The 13314-nt window shown below is 41.2% G+C and overlaps 2 protein-coding genes across 2 annotated transcripts in view; one reads left to right on the top strand and one right to left on the bottom strand.

Moving 5' to 3' along the window:
- The window catches only part of AOPEP (aminopeptidase O (putative)), a gene marked incomplete at its 3' end in the record, with an annotated part of 232900 nt that continues 219586 nt past the window's right edge, over positions 1–13314 (top strand). The window contains exon 1 of the mRNA XM_082074083.1: positions 1–435. The remainder of the gene's footprint in view (positions 436–13314) is intronic.
- Positions 1166–11092, bottom strand: LOC309450892 (fructose-1,6-bisphosphatase 1-like). The gene is made up of 7 exons (XM_082074086.1): positions 10867–11092; positions 8199–8361; positions 6493–6585; positions 5308–5451; positions 3934–4071; positions 2636–2755; positions 1166–1624 (listed from the first exon to the last, which is right to left on the bottom strand). The coding sequence occupies exons 1-7, from the start codon at positions 11034–11036 to the stop codon at positions 1433–1435; spliced, it is 1020 nt and encodes a 339-aa protein (XP_081930212.1). The 5' UTR covers positions 11037–11092; the 3' UTR covers positions 1166–1432.

A 13314-nucleotide genomic window follows, 5' to 3' on the forward strand; every position in this document is an offset into this window, starting at 1 on the left:
TTGGTGGAGACTTCGAGGACTGTCCCAGTTCCTTAAGGGCTCAGGTCCCTGAAAGCATTGTCTTCACTAGGAAAGTCAGCAGAAACTAGGCCGTTCAGTACCCACCAGAAATGCCCTATCACTTTGGAGAACAGATGCATACATACATTGCCAGTGTGCCTTTGAATGCCTCAAGCACAACTTGTGCCAGAACTAGGCCCCAAGCTATTTTTGCATGTGATCCCTCAGAGTGTGTGCCTTCACATCATGGTTTCTAGCCTTTCCCACACTATTTTCCTCTTGTTTTACAGGAAGATCAAGCTCAGAAAGGCAAGATCCTCAGACAGCTCACTACACCCGCAGAGAGGGGCTCCCAGACTGTGGCTTGAGTGAATATTCAGTGGCAGTCCATTCAACAGCAACAGCCATGTATCCCTTAGTTCAAGTTATGCAAAGGTGAGTGGCCAGTGAGAAATGTCAAAGATTTGTAGATTTGGACTGATTCAAAAAGCCTGTGAGCAATGGCCATAGACTGTAACCAGACGGGTGGACAACCCCTGTAGCTCCCAAGCACTAATGTCTTGTTCCCAGCAGCATGTTCTGAATCATCACATTAAATGGCAGTATGCTTTGTGGGGATCTTTGCAAGTTACTTCTGCTTATGCAGCAGAATCCTTTTCCATAGTAATGCACACTCCCAAAATAACACAAAAAAAACACCTGGTGGTATTTGCTAGCAAAACACGGGTTCATTTTTTCATCAAGCAAGTGGGCTAATTTCTGGCAAATACAGCCAGCTCATTGCAGCAGAATGGTACCAGGCTGTCTATACATGCTCCTTATCCAATTTTTCCATCCTTGTGTAACTGCACTGTACACTCATGTACATGTTTGACAAATGCTAATTCTTGGTCAGAATAAGCCCAGACTGAAGTACAGCAAGTAACATCTGGGGCCTAGAAACAATGTGTGAAGGTGTCCACACTAGCATTTATATATATTGCTGAAGAACTAGAGACTGGTCTAGGAAAGGTCATTCACTGTAAGAGGCTCTTGAGTCTTCACCCCAAGATTTTTAGCAGAGGACAGAGTCAGATATTCTGGTGATAGACTGTAGTTTGTCTGAGAAAGACGATTCTTCTGCTAGTTATTGAATGCAACACAGTATTTCATTATAGCACACTGGCTTTTGTGTATCACAAATTATAAATGAAAAAACAAACATTTTCCTCTTGCTTTTACATTTAATGCTTCCTTTAATGCAATCTTTTAATGCCTTTCATTGCACAATGCAATTGCATAAGATTTCACTTTAAAAAAAATCTTATGAAAATATGGCTCATTTGCTCTCTTGCTACAGAGGTCAGTTCAGTTTTGCAGTACTGCAGTATGTTCTTTGGTTCAGCTGTAAGGCATTCCTTCCCATCTGCACAGTGATCCTAGCGAGCTTGCTTTACTTAGTTGAGTGTTTCTTGACTATCTCAAGGTACTCCTTCACATCGTCAGGAGATCCCAAGACAACAGGCACTCTTTGGTGGATATCCTCAGGCACTATATCCAGTATTGCTTGATGCCCAGTTGTTGCTATTCCCCCAGCCTTCTCAATGACAAAAGCCATAGGATTGCATTCGTAAAGCAGTCTCAGCTAGAAGACAAAGATCAGAATGGCAATGGTCAGCCCAGGCAATGCTGAAAATTATGAAATGTAAATATATTTGGTGTTTGATCTAAAACCAAACAACACACCAAGCACTATGAACTTCATATAAACTTTGACTCAATAACAAAATTGTGTGGATTTTTCTTTAAAAAAACCCCACCACGGTGAAGACTGGATCTGCCCGATTTGAGTGTTCTCCATAGCTCGTGTTTGCCTTGTGCTCTTTACACAGAGATAAGGCTCGTATTTAAAACACAACCTTTAACAAGGCAGCAGACCACGTAGGCCTGTGTGAAAAGAAAAATAAAGAAAACCCAACGCACTGGGCCTGACTGTGCCATTAGGTTTCTCTAATGAATAACTGCATCTTATCTGCAACCTGAAGCAATAATTTACAGACAATTACAAAACAGATGAAAGGTCTTTGCTGAATAAACAGTCCCCTTGTCAGCCTGCACGCCTGTGATCTTCCCTGACTGACCATCGTCCTGGCAGGGGCAGCCATAGATCCTCCAGACAAGGCAGTGTTACCAAGTACAAGATGCAGATGGTTTCCTCTTTGGCAGAGGTTCTCGTAAGGGATGTGCTATATTTAGGCTTCTTACTTACTAGCATGTAAAAGCAATCTCAGGGTAATGTGGGTTATTTACTTTGCTTTGTGGTGTTTCGCGTGGTTGGGGCCCGCATGGTTTGGGCTGAGATGATACAGAGAAGCCTGTTTGAACAGCACATCTCCTGGTATGTTACATAATCTGAATATGTTTGGGGATAAAGAGAAGTCAGTGCAGTTGAAACATGTCAGCAGCAGCACTAAAACAGGTGTCTGACAACAGGTTGCTGTCAGTCATGACAGTGTGCAAAGGGTAACTGTACCCACACAGCAGAAGTGCAAGAAACAAGTTATAAAACACATGTTCCACAATCAAAATACTGATCTGTGACAGCAAATATCTAGATAATGCAACATTTTCTGTAACTGGGCTTGTCTATGTTTACCTTTCCTTTGGGACTTTTGGAGTTAGCAGGATACAGAAAGATTCCTCCATACACCAGTGTGCGATGCACATCAGCCACCATAGATCCTATGTACCTCCCACCATATGGTGAACTGCCATCCTGCAGAAAGACATTTAAATAAATGTAACTTCCAAGCACATCAGGTCAATCCTTGTTTGGTTTTGTTTTGGTCTGTTTTTTTTTTCCCCCTAGTAGTGATCCTAACATCTACTTCCTCCATATTGTGATTCATTGATAATATCCAAAGTAGTGTGGGAGAAAATACCTTTTTCCTCCTAATTTTCTAATTCAGAAAATCCAAGGAAAAGGATGGACAGAAGATGAGTGGCAGTGTCAACAACAGAAAATGCATACCAGCTCTCCATCAGTGAACTAACCGTTGGAAATTACTGCACTTCTTGTAGCAAAAAAAGATCAAGTGCTAGGAATTGATGCTCAGGTTTTTCTTTTGTAGCAGAAAAAAAAAATCAAGGAGCAAAAGGAGTGGTCTTTCATACTTCTTCTACCAATTTTTGCCAGCTTCTACAATTTTTTTTTGTAAGAAAAAGTTAAGTTGACTACTGATATTATTTCCTTATTATACTCCAGAGTATAATACTCCATCTTAGTATCTAAACAACACCTTAAGCCTAGCAAGATGCCAGATGAAAACACCAGTCTTTGTTCAAAGCAAGATCAGGAAGTCCAGAAGGGTCACAAACACTTAACAGTAGTAAATATTTACAGCTCACTGTCGACACAATAACTCCAGCGATGACAGGCATAAGGCATGAAAACAGACATGATTTTTACAGGCACTCCTCAGAGCTTCAGACCTCCTGACACCAGGAAGCTGCATGACCACAAAGCAGAGCCTGAAACTACACTGGTTTTCCAAGTGTAGTAGAAAACCAGTGGACGGGACTTGTGTTACCACTGAGCAGTGACCCACCACTGTCCCCACTGTCCTCACTTGTCACTCAGCCACTGCAGTGGGGAAGCAGCAATCTAATGCACATGTCGGCCAAATTTCTTCATCATCAGATGTGACTTCCGGTCTACTTGAATACAATTTTGCCTCCAGCACCGTTATTCAAGCCCCTGGTACTGAGGGACTGTGAAATATCTAGTCACATCAACTGCTGCTCTTATTATCAGTCCTACAGGAAGATTCCTTTTAAATAGACAGGAAGGGAAGACAAGCTCTGAGCAGTGCATGAGACTGTGACCAACCATAAAGTTTGAAATTATGAGTGTTGCTCATCATCAGAAATTTTCTTTGAAACAGGACATTTTACCTCAGGGAATTTCTTCTTTTTGAGATACTCTGTGACTGCAGGATCGAAGTATTTAGCATAGCCTTCATTGAGACTGTAGATATTTCCCTTCTTTTTGATTTTCACATCCCTATCCACCAAAATGAATTCTCCAATTGCCTAACAATAAGAAAGAAAAACAATTGGTTAACGTTAATTCCTCATTTATTTACAAACAAAGGCAAAAATCAATTTTTTTAAAAAAATTATTGCTGCTGCCACTTTCTTGAAAAATTTGATACCTAGGAAAAAAGTGATATTTGCAGTCCAGATGTGAAGTGTTTTGTTTATCCATAAAACACAGACAGACCATCAGTTCTGGAGTCATCCAAGCTTCTTCATACTACCATTCCCAGCTCTCTGTCACTTCTCTATGCCAAAAAATGCTGTTGCCTGTGAAGTTATTTAGCTTTCCACTCTTTTGCAAGACTTAGAATAAAAGCACATCTCTGAGGAGTTTGGAAGCTGAGAATGGTGGCTGCAGCAATGCATAAACATCTTCAAACAGCTGTAGATATTAAAAAATTCCAGTTTGTCATAGCTTGGGTTAACTGGAAGCTTGGAGTCAAGACAGCCACTCTCTGTAAACAAGGGCTAGTCTGTTTAGTTTTCACTGAAGCCAATTTCAAAGTTAGTGCTAAAAGTAAACAAAATAACATGCACACATGCTCGAGGTTAAACCTGCTGTCTGAACACAGACAAAAACACATGCAGCTACTTAAGCTGTTATCTAACAGGGAGAATCAAGTCTTATTTCCTGCTGCTTGACCACTGCAGGTTCTAAAACTTTAATACTGGCAGGTGGCACAGCCCAACTAACTGACTACAAACAGACAGCTCACTAAAGCAAACTACTTTCTGCTATGATCAATATGACTTCTATTTTAAAAGTCATACAGTCAACACATGCTAGAACATCAAATGCACCCATAAACATCACTTACTCTTTTATACATCATGATGGGATCTGAAAACACAGAAGAAGGTTAAATATTTTTGCTTCTCTGGTTTACTAAGGCCTTAGCACTAAGGAAAAGATAAACAAGTCATAAAGGGCACTCTGCATTGCAGAAAACAGCTAATTTTAAATATCATATGATTTGGCACATGCTGTGTATTTGCTGCACTGACTAAGCTGTCTTCCCATTGTTGAATCACGCAGAACACTGTTGCAGCAGGTGGGCAGAACGCAAAAATCTCTAGACATTATTGCTGATGGGTTATTAAGTGTACTTCAGTTCTCATTGTTAGCTTGAAAATTGGTCATTTGTTTGATTTGGTCAGGGGATAAAGAGTTCTTCCAAATAGTGCCTTGTTATCCCCCAAAAGAAACTAAGAACCAGAAGACATTCTCACCGGATCCAGCATGAAACAGTTGACGCCTCCAGCAGAAGTGGCCAGTACCAGCATTGTGGCACTGCCATAAAGCGCATAACCAGCTGCCACAAGATTACGCCCAGGCTGTAAAGCATCTTTCCCAGAAGGTTCACCAGGGGACACCTGGAATATGAAGGAGCACAGTCAGATTTCTCCATTTCTATAGTTATGACACAACTGGGGTCTCTGGGATGGGGATGGTCTTCTACTCCATATCCATGCATGAGGTGGCACAAATGCGTCCATGATGCACAACTGAGATTCCTACTGGATGTACTAATACAAGTTATGTGGAGGAGTCAAACATGTTGATCTAGAAAAACCCTTGTATAAGCCTACTTGGAATGCAGGAAGCAGGAAAGGATTGAGGAGATAATATAGAGCTGTGCACCTCCTTGTAAGTGATGATGAACACAGCTCGGAGGAAAACTCCAAGGCACAATTGAAAAGCAAGCAAGGGAACATGACTCATGGAGTTCACAGCTGATCAAAAGTACTTGGGATTTTTCTGTTTTCTTTTGTTTCACACAAAAATGAAGTTGAAAATAGTTATTTTGGGATGTATGACAACATAAGATGATTAAAATGGACAGTCAGGTGTGTTTTATCTGACTTACTTTTTCCCCCATCCTGTGACATGTAAATCCAGTATTTCAAGCTCCTTCAGACAAGGTTTCTGCCTTTCAAAGTGAATTAGACACTTCAAATGCACATGCCATGTTTCAGCTCTTGTTTGTGTTTGAAGCCTGCCTTCAGGCTAACAGGAGTATTAATACAGAGAACAAGAAAATCTGAAAGCACATTCCGCAAGTAGATGACAACTGCATGGTATTTTGTCTCAACACAAATGCTCATGAAATCTAAGACCTGATTTGTTCGTAAGGGGTAACTCCTTTAGCTGGCTAATTAAATATCAGTCAAGCTTCCATGTGCATACAGGCGCCTTGTCTCCTAAGAGACTGATGCAAATACCTCACAAATGTTTTATGTCCCTCCCAAATGTTTTATAGAAGTATCTGTGAAATAGTAGATTTAACTTAAAGCTGGCCCTGAAAGCCTCTTTCACAAACAAGTTCAGTTAGAATTTATAAAGTCTTCACATGCATTTATATGTCATTGAAAGGTGCACAATAGTTGTTCCTATCCTACACGAAAGCATTTTACCTTTCTATAGATGGCAAAGATGGTCCCAATGGAAACAAGACAGTCAATGTTCGATGAGCCATCTAAGGGGTCTATGCAGACTATATATTTACCCTAGAAAATACAAAAGAGGGAGCAACTAGGTAAGTGAAATTATTTACCCACCTCCCCCAAATAAAAATACTTCAGTAGGTAAATTTCCTCAGAGACTTTCAAAACAATATAAACGAAAAGTCTTTTAAATATTATGAAGGAACTGCATTCAAATATTAGAAATTCTTTGGCCCAGATTTTATTCTTGATTACAACTGTGTGATTTGTGCCACAGAAGAAGCTGGGAAATCTTTAAAGTAAGTAACTAATGATGACACAAGAAACATGTTTTCCTACAGAATTATATTTTATATATGCATATGTATGTAAAGGAGAATACTTTTTAATGTATAGTTTAGCTTCATTTATTTAATTAATGCCAATCCATTTTGATAGATGTTCTGTAATAACTACTACTTAGGCTACACTTTCTCATCTACAAGAAAATGGCTTTCTGATTTATAAGGAAAAACACAAATGAAAAAGATTAGCCTTTTCCATGTAGATCTAAAATTAGAGACATTAAAAAGGCTTTTAACACCTGGCATTCATAAACTACGCATTTCACCTTATCTGTGCTCTGAATGGACAGGTGGTCTGAAATTATCTTAGCCAGCCTGTGGTCTTATCCTGGTTTTTGGTGAGGTTTCCCTCCAAAGAAAAGAATGGTCCCTGCCTATTGCTGTTTTAAGGATTCCTGTAGGTACAGAAAATTTACAGTACAGGGAAAACAGCTGAATTAACTGTATCTTTTAAATAGCTTGTTTTCCCCTTATTTTATCCACAGTAATTTTAAAAATCATGTGTAACAACACTAAGTGTTCATTTGCTTTTTGTTTGATTTCATCCTGCTTACCAGAAACTCTGCAGGTAGGAATTCTGGGTAAAAACACCATATTAGCTCACATTTAGTTTTAAAAAGCATTAACACTAAGCCTGTCTCAGTGATCTTTGTGGATCTAAAATCGTATTTGTTCAGATCTACAGTAGTCTTTGTTCATACAATGCCAATAAAATAAATTTTGAAGATTTCTCAACAGAAATAGAAAGAGATAACGGCTTTAACAAAGCAAACACTATTATACTTTCTAAATTTCATTTTAGTTGTATGTTTTTGCTAATTTTTTACTCAGATTTTACATAATGACACCAAAATATTAACTATGAAAACGGAACAAATGCATGCAAAATTGTGACTGTAAATAATTATAAATAAGTAAATATCATTTTTGTTTCATTGTTGCTAAGCCCTTCATGGGATTCAAGGAGAATTTTCACAAATTAAAGTACTCAATATTTGACCTGCACAGAACAGCTCCTCAGTGTCCTACTGACGAAGCTACTTAACAAAAGGGCTTGACTGACTCAGAGCATAGTTCCAGAGATCAGATAGGATAAACAAGAAATCAGTTTCCTCCACAATTAGGAAAAGGTGAGAAAATAGGAAGGTGCGGAGGAACAACAGGGAAAAAATATTACAAAACCAACAAACATTAGTCAAGAGAGCAGAAATTACAGAAAGGACAAATATTGACTGACTCTGTCCAGCTCAGTTTCAGTTTCTCATATCTGAAGCAGTACATCCACAAAAGCTAATTTGAAATCAAGCAGGGAGAGGCTTTAAAGCTACTAACCTGTTTTTCACTTTCCACTATCACAGCGTCTTTGTTTTCTTCCGACACGATAACACATGTACTGAAGGATGACTTGAGCATGTTGATCACCAGGTCGTTGGAAAGGATGTCCAGCTTCTTTACCTGATCTCCCGTCACATTGGTAGACCCAGCAATGCCATAGCTGGAGCAATGGCAAGAGGGAGCATTTTGTAAGAATGAGGCACTGCATCTTGCAATGCACCCCATTCCTGGTAACTCTATGCTTCTAAAACAAACAGCACTTTTGGATGATATCTCAGTTCTCTAAGCCTGTTTCTTATTTGCAATGGATTCTTGCTGATACCCGCTAACATTAGCCGTGATAGCAAATCCAGAAGACACTGAATGTAACGAACATAAGACAAGGAATCAGCTTTCAACGGCCAGGAAGCTATAGGCAAACATAGCCAGAGCAGGCTGTGAAGGCTGAGTTACAATAATTGTGTTATTTAAGGAGCTCCAAACTTTAAGACCTAAATACTGACACTGGATGCTAGGTTCTGATATAACTGCATGCCCTAGAAGGTAAGGCATTAGAAAATTTGTACTTAAAAAGTAACAATTAATCTCTCGACACTAGTTATGGTCTAACCTCTGTGTGTAATTTGCTCCTGGTTAGCAATATGATGTATGAATTGCAGTAGAAACACTTTGCTTACAGATAAATCAACATTTTTGTGGTTCAATGTTTAATTTTGATTTAAGTAGTAAACATTTCCTTGGGATTAAAACTGAGAAATACAAATATAAAACACAAATAGAACCCTGTGAGCTAATCAGAACCAAGCCATCTGGCATCAGGAAGTAGCAGGAGATCTTGTGGCAGGTGATTTTGAAACCACACGAAACAGAAAGAGGGGAAGTTTAGCATTAAGAAAAGAAAAACAACAGCCAGCTCTGCACACATTCAGATGACTCTTACATACTTCAGCTACAATTCATTGATTGGGCTGAACACTGGTATTTCAGGGTTTTTGTAATAACACTGAACACACTACTTTAGGAATGTATTACGTTTCTTCAGTTTAATATATGAGACAAAGAAAAAGAGCTGGCATGATTCTCTTTCTCTCCTGCTGCAACAATGGCTTGAACATTTTTCCTCCAGTGTAAAAGTCCTTTTAGAAAACAATGTATTTTGAACACCATGCTTGTGAGCGGAGCACAAGCCCTCATCCTCATAGCAAAATCTCTGTACAGGCAGCCACCACAGCTCTCACACCTCATCTGCTGGGGACTCCCGGCAGGGGATGGCAGGGTGCCCTGTGCAGAGCCTGCAGCTGGGAAGAGACTGTGGCTTCCCTGTCTGTTTTGCACATCTGCTGCTGGGCAACCCTGAGCAGACAGCTGAGCCTGAGGGTGATCCAAAAAACGGCCCCTAGTCACCCCTATTTGTTCACATTCCCTGACAGCCAAGCAAAATCCCACCACCAGTTAGAAAAGGCCATTCCACAGCGGGAGACGTGCTGCTCAAGGAGGCTCACAAGTCCTCAGCACTGGTGGAGAGTCAAATCCACTGTAGGGAATCATAAGGCAAGGCTAGCAGCACAGGTATCAAACCTGTGGGCAGCAGTCAGCAGACATACATGCAGGACACATAAGGAATGGGACCTTAGGTTAGTACACCTGGTGTTTACTGATAGACACAGAAGGCACACGAAAGGGCTAGCACATAGTGACAAAAAACTATCGCAGTTATATAAAGTTTGAACTCAGAACACAGAAAAATTGTTCAAATGTACATGAAGTGAAGGATTTTTATTCTCTTTTGCAGTTCCTTCTATTCTATTAACTTCAGCCACCGGAGTTTTCAGCTCTCTGATACATTTTGTAATAAATGTTACTCTGTATTGCCAGAGGCCTTTTGCTTATTACATTTTCCACTACATGCTGTGTAGAGGCAAATTCATTTCCTCTCTGCTACAACTTCAATTAAGTAATGAAGCAGCCCATGCCTAAAGCCCTGATCAGCATACAATTTTTCTCATCAACAATAGGTAAAAAACTTAGGGGGATTAGTTATCCACAGTCAATTTGAGTTATTTAACGTTTGAAGAGCTCTGATTTCCTTTTGATGCATCTCCAGAGCTACTCTCCTCTGTCTGGCTGACTACAGTCACAGCTGTTCCTAACCAGTGCTCTTTCTAAAAGCCTTAGACGTCCAAAAGTTCATAGAGAAACTGAAGTTGCTATAATGCTATATAAAAAAACTCCACTGAATTTGGCTAAATGCCTCATAGCATAAAATAGTGCTTTGGCATTAAGCTGCTGACTACAATGAGTGATAATTCAGCCTTAGTTTGACAGGCTCTGTCTTTCAGTCTGTTCATCTGGTTCAAAGTGCCCTTCAGAAGTTCTGCATGAAGGTCTCTCAGCAGCAGACATCTGTCAAGGACTGCATGCCTTACACTGTTAGAAAGGCAGAAGGTGCATTTCACTCGAGAAAACCAAGAGTCAAAGATGCTAATGGAGTCACTGACAGCTCTGTGCAAGGGGGTGGGTGGGTGCAACCCCACTCGCACGCCTTTCAGGTGACATCGCCACCACCCCGGGGGCGGCAGGACCCCGGGCCCGCGGGGATGTGGGGAGGTGCGGGATGCTCCCGGCGCTTCTTCGCCCACCCTCCTCCCAGCATCCCAGGACTCACAGGTTGGCGATGCCCGCCTTCCGGACGGCGGTGGAGATGGCTTTGATGGCCGTGCACAGGGAGTTGAGGAGCTGAGTGAACTCCCCGGTGCTTTTCGCCCGCCTGCCTTCCTCCATCACGAAGCGGGTCATGGTGATGACATTGGTGTCGAAGGCGGAACGGTCCGTCATGGTGGCAGCGACGGGAGAGTGGAGCTCCAGCTGTCGCCGCCGCCACTAGCCCCCGGGGGGCGTGGCCGGAGGCGTGGCCGGGGGTGTGGCCGGGGGTGTGGCGGGGGAAGGCGGTGAGAGCCCCGCATCCCTCCTGGCCAGAGGGAGGCGGGGATGGAGATGAGGAGACGGCCCGCACCTCACCTTCCTACCCGCCCCCCCCAGAAGTTAACCGCGGCGGGGAAACCACGAAAGCACTCTTGCTTGTTTGTTTTGTGGGGGGAATGAATGCCTGAGGCATCCGGTATGTAAATGGACACAGGAAGTGAATCGAGGCAATAACGTAATAGTAATAACAATAAATAATCATAATAATCCCTTATGAGGAAAGGCTGAGGGAGCTGGGTCTCTTTAGCTTGGAGAAGAGGAGACTGAGGGGTGACCTCATTAATGTTTGTAAATATGTAAAGGGTGAGTGTCACGAGGATGGAGCCAGGCTCTTCTCAGTGACAACCAATGGTAGGACAAGGGACAATGGGTACAAACTGGAATACAGGAGGTTCCACTTAAATATCAGAAGAACCTTCTTTTCAGTGAGGGTGACAGAACACACTGGAACAGGCTGCCCAGGGAGGTTGTGGAGTCTCCTACTCTGGAGACGTTCAAAACTCACCTGGACACATTCCTGTGTAAAGTCATCTAAGTGTTCCTGCTCTGGCAGGGGGATTGGACTGGATGATCTTTTGAGGTCTCTTCCAGTCTCTAATATTCTGTGAGACACAGGTCCTGGTAGTTCTTGGTGTTTTCCATGCTCACACTGTGATGCTCGTGCTCCTGAAAGAGCACCCCAAAATTCAGAAGTCTGCTTCATTTCACAACTTGATTGCAAAACCGAGTTTGGCATGTGGGTTATGGTGAACTGTACACAACCTACAGAGCAAAGTTAGTTATCACCTGCCTCACAGTAATGCTTCTATCCTGACCCAGCAGTACAGGAGAAATACACATTCAGTAACTGATTCCATCAAGCATTAACTTACTCTGTTTAAACAGCTTGTGCTGTGCCCACATGCACCAACATGTCTAACACCATAGAAAAGCTACGAGGAAGCAGCAACTGACAACTGGACCCAACAAGATTTTTATAACAAACTCTCCAAACCTGTTCAACAGAAATATGTAGTTCAAGTCCCACTCCAAAAGCTAGAAATTATCGCACCTCATACAAGTACTGCTGCAAAATATACCTAAGAATGTAGGCCCTCCTGAATCTGACTGCTTTTGACTCCAGCCCTCCCAACTGGGCAACAAAATCAAGCAACATGTTTTGTTGCTAATGTTTGACCAGAAAAATCCAGGCACTAGTAAGTGAAGCCAAGTTCACCCAACACCTGACCCTAGATAAACCCTTTCACACAATAATGTGTGAAATACAAATCTGATATCAATGTTCTGCTCTATACAGTGTAGATTTGTTGTACTACCCACCATTTCATGTTTGCTTTATCTAAGGAGACAAATTCAAGAAATTTTGATTACTTTTCAGTAGAATACATCCATAAGTTGGAGAAGCACAGTCTCAAATCCTGAAAATAATACTGCAGACTGAAGTAATTCCAGATGGTGTCAAATGCTGGGCAAAAATATTTTAAAATGTCCACCCCTTTGCATATATATATTTTTTCTTCATGCAAATCATATTTCATATTTATACATTACATACTTCAAAGGTATGCATAAATGTAGTGTCCTGCAAGTGCACCCAAATTTGGCCTAATTTAGCACTGCCCAGAATTACAGATAGTCATGAAGATATTAGAAATAAGAGATGAAATGCTCTTCCAAATGGGATATTTCAATCTTTGGCAAGTGGTTACCAGCCCAGCATCATAAAAATATTATCGGAGTGGTAGGTCAATTCTGTAAAATCTACAAAACATTTAAATTATTCCTTTCTTTAAGGGTAAACAATGCTTTACAACCACTTATTGCAGCTAGTGCAGTCTGAATAGTTGATAACAATTAATAGCAGAGATCCCATAAAATTTTGGATGACTGCACTTGAACTGGTTAGTAGTAAGTAGTCCAGAACATGAGTTATGGTAACAAACCCTGGAGTTGCTGGCTTGGGACAATTTACCTTAATTGTGAAGAACCTAACAAATACCTCAGCAACCTACAGGAAAAACAGTACTTTGTTGTAAAATAGCCAAGATCAGCTCAAAATGGTTACAACCTAAAGTTTTGGTATCCATACCTGGGGATAACTAACCTCTTTCACCTTACTCACAGGCCTATG

The sequence above is a fragment of the Streptopelia decaocto genome, assembly GCF_964273445.1.
Source record: "Streptopelia decaocto genome assembly, chromosome: Z".
NCBI lineage: Eukaryota > Metazoa > Chordata > Aves > Columbiformes > Columbidae > Streptopelia > Streptopelia decaocto.

Bases quoted from the DNA above. Each gene is read 5' to 3' on its own strand.
- LOC309450892 (XM_082074086.1), bottom strand. From the start codon at position 11,036: ATGACGGACCGTTCCGCCTTCGACACCAATGTCATCACCATGACCCGC. The intron at 2,756-3,933 runs GTAAAATGTCCT...GTCTTTCTGCAG, and splicing joins AAAAGAAGAAATTCCCTGAG to GATGGCAGTTCACCATATGG. The intron at 1,625-2,635 runs GTAAACATAGAC...TTTGTCTTCTAG, and splicing joins CCAAAAGTCCCAAAGGAAAG to CTGAGACTGCTTTACGAATG.